The 9,201-nt window shown below is 35.7% G+C and overlaps 1 protein-coding gene across 1 annotated transcript; it reads left to right on the top strand.

Moving 5' to 3' along the window:
* The first annotated feature begins 4,827 nt into the window (after positions 1 to 4,827).
* LOC122424651 (olfactory receptor 4C46-like) lies at positions 4,828 to 5,760 on the top strand. Its single transcript, XM_043442698.1, has one exon. It carries the CDS (start codon positions 4,831 to 4,833, stop codon positions 5,758 to 5,760), a length of 930 nt encoding a protein of 309 aa, XP_043298633.1. The 5' UTR covers positions 4,828 to 4,830.
* Positions 5,761 to 9,201: the final 3,441 nt, after the last annotated feature.

The raw sequence follows: 9,201 nt of genomic DNA, 5'->3' as shown, positions 1-9,201 counted from the left end.
GTATCATTTTGTTTTACACTTGAACCTAACAGAAAATTATAAGCCAACTATACTTCAATAAAAATATAAGTAAAGGGGGATATATGTCCACAGAATATTTGAAGAAACTGACAATTCTATTTTGAAATTTATATAGAAATATATTATTTTTAAAAATCTGAAATACAAAATCATTCTCCATAAAAGAAATTATTCTACCTAAATTCAAGACATACTGTAAAATTCCCACAAACCAAGCTGTGTGCTATTGAAACAGAATGTTCATAAACAGATCTAAATATATAAATTTTCTAACAAAGCTATTGAAGTAACTCAATGAAAATATATATATATTTTTTTCAAACAATATTGAATTAATTGGATATTCATATACAAAGAAAACTAAAGAACCTCAATCACTACTTCACATTATACATAAAAATTCATATAAAATGAGTCCAAGAACTGGATGTGAAATCTAAACTTAAAAATTCTAGAAAAAATGTTTTTGACCTTGAGGTAAAATAGTATTTATGAGGTACAATACAATAAATATGAACTATAAAAAATTAAAAGAAGAATCCTGTTGCTTTCCTGCTCATCAGATGTCACCCCTTTTAAAAAATAAAAGGAAAGCCAAAGACCAGGAGAATAAAAAAAAAAAAATTTTTGTAAATATATTTAATTACATATATTTGCATAACATTTTATATACAAATCTTATGTGTATAATACAAATGACAAAATACGTATACCCAGACTATATAAAAATCACTTATAGCAAAAAATAAGAACCCAGAATTCAATTTTTAAATTGTATGAAGAAACTTGACAAGATACCCCTCCTCCATAAAGAAGATACACTCATGGCAACCTTTTTTAAAAATGCTCAACATCATTGGCCATCAGGGAATACAAAGTAAAACTTCAATAATTTATCATTGCATACCTCCTAGAATAACTAAAAAAAGTAATACAAAGTGACCATAATGTGAAAAACTACTTGTAGTTTGATTTATGGCTCCCTTCTTATGCTTTAGATATCTCTCCAAATGTTTGTTTAGTATTGCCTAGTGTTCAATACTGACCACAATATGGATCCCAGAGATCAATTATCTTTATTCTATTAGACTTTCTGTTTACTTCCATTGCCCTCAGAAGAATGTAGGGGAAATTAAAAAGGTTTTTATTTCAGGCACTTTGAAACGGCTTCCAATAATATTATGCCCTCACTTATCTAACTCTCGAGAAATCAGTACTAGGTTTTCAGAAAACATTTAATATTTATAAGAAAATAGAAGTTCTCTTTCCAACATGAGGGCATATGTTATGTCACAGGTCCCCATGCTGGAAGTAAGCCATCTTTTCTAGCCACATGTCATTAAGTTTTCTTAGAAATCCAGGTTCAGACAGAGAAAGGGGACCTGCGCATTTTGGTTGCAAGTGCAGGGAATACTGACTCTTTTCAACTGACTTATTTGAAAAGACTCTGACGCTGGGAAAGATTGAAGGTGGGAGGAGAAAGGGATGACAGAGGATGAGATGATTGGATGGCTTCACTACTCAATGGACATGAGTGTGTGTAAACTCTGGGAGTTGGTGATGGACAGGGAGATCTGGTGTGCTGCAGTCCATGGGGTCTCAAAGAGTCGGACACGACTGAATGACAGAACTGAAATGAACTGCGGTGAATACAATTCCCCTCTCAAGAATGAGTGTTTCTCAGGTCTGTCTCTCCAGAATAGCTGCTTCCAAGGCAAAGCCTTTCTATCAAAAGAGATAATTAATTCCTGGGAGAGAAGACAGAATCTACAAGAAAAGTCCTTGGACTTTTGTGGAAACTGCTTTAAATATCCTTGCATCACAGGCGAAAATGTCTTTTTTTGTTATTTACATTCTCCAGAGCAAGGTTCATCGAGGTTGGAGTGACCCTTTTGAATGTGTTTCCACCACGCATTCTGCCTTCTGCCTATGGGACCAGAGCCATCTACAGATGATCATTCTCCACAGTGTTCTGAGTGAATCCATTCTAAATTCGACTTCCAGGTTTTCTGTGAAATTTTTTTGAGGCTGTAGGCTAGAAGGAAAGATTTAGACTCATTAAAAGACTTATCGACTGTGAGACTGAATATTCTGTTTTGAATGCATCATATTTTTCATGTTGAAAGTTACTTAGCCCAAGAGGAGGTCAATTTGAAGACAGGATTATTTCTGAACACCCTCAAAGATCATTAAATAATTTAAGACCAGAAGGTAAGCTTTTCAATAGAGCTGATGCTTATTAAAGATTGTTACTTACCATATACAGTAATCATCATATTTCAACTCTATTTAAATAGAGTAATAGAGCATATTATCTTCACCCCTTTCTTTAAAAGGTAATTAATTGGTAAGTATCATTAATCTAAATTGCAGATGAAAACATTTGAGGCTTACAGAGATAAAGAAATTTACAAGATCCAGCTCACTAATACCAGATACTCTTCATTTGCCATGAGATATTTATTTAATAACTAAGACTGATCATGACAATGCAAACAAAATTTAAAAACACTTTACACACAAAAAGATATAATGTGAATATTAAATCATAATCTGTTTATTTCAAACACAAACATGAAGAACTCTTCCTGGGATAAACCACTGTGCCTAATATGGGTCTCTGTGGCTTCTTTAAAAGTAAAGTTGAAGATGATTCTTCCTAACTTTAAAGCATGGTTAAATGTTTCTCTGTATTATTGCTCAAAATGTCGATTTTTTTCCTATTCCTGGGTGCACACGCAAAAAAAAAAAGTCAATTTCCTTTGTGTGTCCTGAACTGTGTGATAGATATGTTCATAAATGTTTCCTCAATCACTTCTCATAACAGCCTGTGAGGTGGTAATTAATGTTCTCACTTGATTTTAGAGGAAACAAACTGTAAGGTGCCAAGAAATATACCCCAGATCATGAAGTTGCAAGTGGGGAAAAACAAGATTCTTACCTTGTCTTTCTGATTATTAAAACAATTTGTTTTACCACTGGGATTGTCATTGTCCATACATTTCAAGAGAGTCTGTGGGATTATGTTTTTGATTTAATTGGAGAGAGAAGAGAATTGGAATTGAAGAGAAGAGGATAAAGTAGACCTTCAATGAAATAAATGCCACATGGCTATCAATAGTAGAGGCTTACCTCATAGCTCAGTCAGTAAAGAAGCTGCCTTCAATGCAAGAGACCCAGGTTGGATTCCTGGGTCTCGAAGATCCCCTGGAGAAGGAAATGGCAAACTATTCCAGTAAGCTTATCTGGAGAATCTCCTGGGCAGAAGGGTTTGGCAGGTTACAGTCCATGGGGTCGCAAGAGTTGGACATGACCTAGTGAATAAACCACCACCATCAATAAGTTATACTGTGTGTGTATCTAGTGTTTGTGTGTGTATTTGTATCAGTGTTTGATGATCAATTTCCTTCATATATACTTGTCTCTTATGTTGAATTGAAATAATTATAGTTATTATGACCATATCAAAAGGAATTTAGTAAGCATTGTTTATTATGGGTTAAGGATATGGAGGAAAAAATCCAATCATGCTTCTGTTATTTATTATCTGGTTGATCTTAGGATTCTTAAATTCTCTTTGCTTCATATTTCTTAATGTGTGAAATAAGCATAAAATGAGGGTAGCAATCATCTCATAAGTATTTAATAAGAATTAAAAAAACAAATGCCTACAAAATACCTGAGAGTAAAGTAAGTGTTCAGGAAGTTTATGGTAATAAGATTTTTATTATTACTGTCATTATTATTATTACTAACATGAGTTTCTGAGATTGTTTCTCATCTGCAAAATTAATGAAATAATAACATTCACACAGGTTGTTGCCATGCCATGCATATGGAAGTCAATCATTAAAAGTATGTAATTAACTATTAAAAAGCTGTTGGATTTGTGATGCATGCTTGCTCAGTTGTGAATGAGTTCAAACTCTTTGTGACCTCAGTAGTCCACCAAGCTCCTCTGTCCAAGGGATTCTCCAGGCAAGAATACTGGAGTGGGTTGTCATGCCCTGCTCCAGGGGATCTTCCTGACTCAGAGATCGAACCCGAATCTAGATGCATCTCCTGCATTACAGGCAGAATCTTTATCACTGAACCACCGGAGAAGCCCAGATTTGGGCGATATGCTTTCTTAAATGTATTTCAGTAGCTCTTGTATCTTTTAATTACTTTCCCATGAGCAATACACTGTTATACTTTATGTCAACAATTACAACTAATCTGTTGCCAGGGATTCTTTTCTCTGGTTTCTATCTCCAAACTGAACCTCAAGGCACTTCATTCAAGACATACAAACACCTTTACTAGAGTTATACCCAAGAATCTCTCTTTTTGAATCCCTCTCTATCTTACACTCATATTCTCAATTACTTGTGCTGGCTTCCCATTCCCTAACAGTAAAAGTGAAATTTCTCAGCTTTGAATCCATAGGCTTTGCATGTGTTTTCTGTCCCTCTTTTCAGCCTTTGTTGCCACTCTACATGAAATCTACTGAATCACATTAGGTTATGAACCATCTCACATGATTAAGGGCCTAGAGATCATCTCCTGCTTCTGTCTGCATAGGGGTTTGCATGTCTATATATTAAAAATCACCTTCACCTAGGAGAGAATTTTAATAATCTTCAAAAGATCAGGACTTTTTTTGTTTGTTTTGTTTTTTTTTTTCCTGTCTTAAAACATATTATTAAATATCAGAACTCAATAGAATCTGGGCATTTATTATTTTTTACATTGACACCCTTAATTCAAGATTGAGCTAATAAATTGTGACTTTTTTCAGGTAACATAATTAATAATAACCTAAGATACATGGATAATGGAAACAACGTGACGGAGTTTATTCTACTGGGACTCTCACAGGATCCAAAGATGCAGAAAATCATATTTGTTGTCTTTTTGGTTGTCTACATTGTCTCTATGGTAGGAAATGTGCTCACAATGGTCACTATCATCACCAGCCCATTACGGGGGTACCCCATGTACCATTTCCTGGCTCATCTCTCATTCATTGATGCCTGCTATTCCTGTGTCAATACCCCTAAAGTGATCATAGATTCCTTCTACGAAAAGAAAACCAGCCCTTTCAATGAATGCATGACCCAAGTCTTCGGGGAACATCTGTTTGCAGGTGCTGACGTCATCCTGCTCACTGTGATGGCCTATGACCGCTACGTGGCCATCTGTAAGCCCTTGCACTATACAACCATCATGAATCGGCGGTTGTGTCAGGCGCTAGTGGGGGTGGCATGGTTGGGGGGCGCTATTCATTCAACCATACAGATCCTCTTCATCCTCAGTTTACCCTTCTGTGGCCCTAACGTCATAGATCACTTTATGTGTGATCTCAACCCTTTGCTCGATCTTGCCTGCACAGACACTCACATTCTAGGATTCTTTGTTCCTGCCAACACCGGTTTAATCTGTCTTTCAAACTTTCTCCTCTTGATCGGCTCCTATGTGATCATTCTGCGCTCCCTAAAGGCCCATAGCTTAGAGGCTAGACGTAAGGCCCTCTCCACCTGTGTCTCCCACATCACAGCAGTTATCCTGTTTCTTGTGCCCTGCTTATTTGTGTACCTGAGACCAACAGTTACTTTACCTGTTGATAAAGCAGTTTCTGTATTCTACACTATGATAACTCCCATGTTAAATCCTTTAATCTATACTTTGAGAAATGACCAGATGAAAAATGCCATTAGGAAATTGTGTAGTAGGAAAGTGATTTCAGGTGATGCATAAAATGTGCATGGAACCCAGCATTCATTCAACTTATGTAAAATCCAAAGGACATTATTGATGACCTTAGCCAAGAATACCTATGACATAAAGAAGAATAAAACTGCAAATGATCGATTCTGCAAAGAGAGGAGAAGAAATGGAGTCAACAAAAGAGAGGAAAAACATAGCCTTGGACTACTGTTTGCATATTTGAAAAGCTCTGCCAAATTAGAGTCTAGTTTTACTGTCTCCATTATTGTATAAGGATTCATAAGCTTTCATCATAATAAAATAAAATAAAATAAATGTTAAGATACAGTGGTACTTAGCAGTAAGCTTTTTAACAATATGGAAAGGTAAGCACTATCATCATCCCCATTTTGCATATCAGAAAACAAGCAGTAAAGAGTTTGTTCTCAAACAATAACATTGAAGAACCAGTAACTAGAAAGTATCTGACCTCTCTAACCACGTTATTAATGGCTGTGATATATATAGCCAGGAGATGGTGATAGAAGTGTAGTAAAATTATACCAGTTACTATTTATTAATACAGGGATTGTTCTTAACTATTTGTGTATCTTTCTGTCCATATACATACAAATGTACATACATATATGTATATATATTTATACATATGCAATATATATTATCAATATTGTATACTAAACTAGTTATATATTAGTATTAATATATATCCTACTTATGTGCATATATGTTTAATTATATATAAGTAAATTCTAGTGATTTTCATTAAGGTTTCCCTGATAGCTCAGTTGGTAAAGAATCCACCTGCAATGCAGGAGACACCAGTTCAATTCCTGGGTTGGGAAGATCTCCTGGAGAAGGGAAACACTACCCACTCCAGTGTGAAATCAATTAGTATTAATACATATGCTACTTATGTGCATATATGTTTAATTATATATAACTAAATTCTAGTGATTTGAATTAATAATCTGCTAATTTTTATACATCATGTTTGTGTGCATGCTCAATCACTTCAGTTGTGTCTGACTCTGCACCCTATGGACTGTAGCCTACTAGCCTCTTCTGTCCATGGGATTCTTCAGGCAAGAATGTACTGGAGTGGTTTGCTGTGCCCTCTTCCAGAGGATCTTCCAGACACAGGCATCGAACCCAAGTCTCATGTTTCCTGCATTGGCATGCAGGTTCTTCACACTAGTGCCATCTGGAAAGCCCTTTATGCATCACAGTTACTGGGAATATGTTGACTGTAATACTGTGTATGTAATTACTATAGGAATATAAAATAATGAACTATTTAACCATTAAGGGGTAAATAACAAGTGTAACACCATCTACAAACTTCCTTCAGCACTAAAAATCATTCTGTAAAGGTCGCGTCACCAACTGAGGCTCATAAACCAACAGAAAGAGTGATGTTTCAAATAAAAGAATGTTTTAATGTCAGGTAGGATATTCATTGTATTAAGTACAGGGTCATATTCCACTAAGGGCTTGACTTCATGATAAATTCTGCAAATAGCACGAGGTCGAGCTCATGATAAATATAAGCATAAATGAAAATGAAAACGTTCACTAAAATACAGAAAAAACTATGAGTGGAGACTTGGAAATTTTTTCTAACTTATCTTTTACAGAATCAGAGACGAATGTTTTTTTCTTTTGGAAACCACAATTTGTTTTATTCCTGCTTATTCTAGGAATAGAAAAAAAAAAAAAATTGAAACTTAGTATGTCATCATATGAGCAAATATTTTACCTTGATAGTTTCCCTGTTCTTAGGAAGACTTCATCATTCTATGAACTTTTTTTTTTTCTTTAGGAAGTTTACTTTTGAAAGGTTGCTGCTGAGTCATGAAAGACACCGGGATTCTTGGCCTCCGGAGGAGAGAAATTCAATCCAGGGCCAGTGACAAGGCTTGGTTGCTCAGAGCTTTTGTGTGATAAAGTTTTATTAAAGTATAAAAGAGATAAAGCTTCTGACATAGACATCAGAAGGGGGGAAAAGAGTGTCCCCCTGCCAGCCTTTAGCAGTATGTTATATACCTATCAGAAAGCTGTTAATTAGAGAAAGGAGATGTCTCAAAACTCAGAGTGGCACCAGGCCCCTCACCCACAGTATGCATTTTGAGATAACATTGGCACCAGGTGAGTCATCCCAGGTCATAAAATGATGGACATAAATCTTGAAGAAAGGCAGGTTTCCAAGTAAATATATAGTTTCATTAACATAGATTAGAAGAACAATGCAACAGTAAAACATACAGGTTTGTTGAACCCTTATCTGTTCTGAGTCTTAAGCTGAACCAACTTGAAGATAGACAGAGTCTAGGGTAAACACATAGCTCATTAACATAACTAATGAAAAACATTTCCATAAGAAAAAGGCATTGATTAGCTCAAGGTTTGAGAAAAGTTAAGTTTAGGTGGAGCCAGGTGTCATTATGGCAATAGAAGTTTAAGAGAAACCTCCCTTTAATTTTGTATAGAGAAGGGAAGAAAATCTGACACTTGTAGTTTGTCTCCTTCTGCCACTTAAGAGAGAGATAAGAACCTCTGACACTTGCAGCCATTTCCTCCATTTGGAGACCCCTAGCCTTCCCGCTTGTTACCCTCTCACTTTCATGTAATACATAGCTCTTATGAAAAGCAGTTTGAAAAGTATGTAGCTTTGTCTTACAAAAGGCGATTTTATTCTAAATATAATCCATTCCTCTTGTTTGTTCTTCATTCATTAAATAACAAGCATTTTTGAACCAAAGAAATGTAACAGATACATTGATAGTTTCTGAGGCTTTAGTGATGAATAAAGAGAAATCCAAAAGATGTGTTCTGATCCACTGAGATCTGATAGACAGAGGGCTTGAAGAACTGTGGACAGAGGCTCATGACATTGTACAGGAGGCAGGGATCAAGACCATCTCCAAGAAAAGGAAATGCAAAAAGGCAAAATGGTTGTCAGAGGAGGCCTTACAAATAGCTGTGAAAAGAGGAGAAGAGAAAGGCAAAGGAGAAAAGGAAAGATATATCCATTTGAATGCAGAGTTACAAAAAATAGCAAGGAGAGATAAGAAAGCCTTCCTCAGTGATCACTGCAAAGAAATAGAGGAAAGCAACAGAATGGGAAAGACTAGAGATTTCTTCCAGAAAATTAGATATACCAAGGGAACATTTCATGCAAACATGAGCTCAATAAAGGGCAGAAATGGTATGGACCTAACAGAAGCAGAAGATATGGAAAGAATATACAGAAGAACTGTACAAAAAAGATCTTCATGACCCAGATAATCACAATGGTGTGATCACTCACCTAGAGCCAGAAATTCCTGGAATGCAAAGTCAAGTGGGCCTTAAGAATCAACACTATGAACAAAGCAAGTGGAGGTGATGGAATTCCAGTTGAGCTATTTCAAATCCTAAAAGTTGATGCTGTGAAAGTGCTGCACTCAATATGCCAGTAAATTTGGAAAACTC

This window comes from Cervus canadensis, chromosome 22 (genome assembly GCF_019320065.1).
Source record: "Cervus canadensis isolate Bull #8, Minnesota chromosome 22, ASM1932006v1, whole genome shotgun sequence".
In the NCBI taxonomy this organism is placed as follows: Eukaryota; Metazoa; Chordata; class Mammalia; order Artiodactyla; family Cervidae; genus Cervus; species Cervus canadensis.
This window is presented reverse-complemented; position numbering and strand designations above follow the sequence as displayed.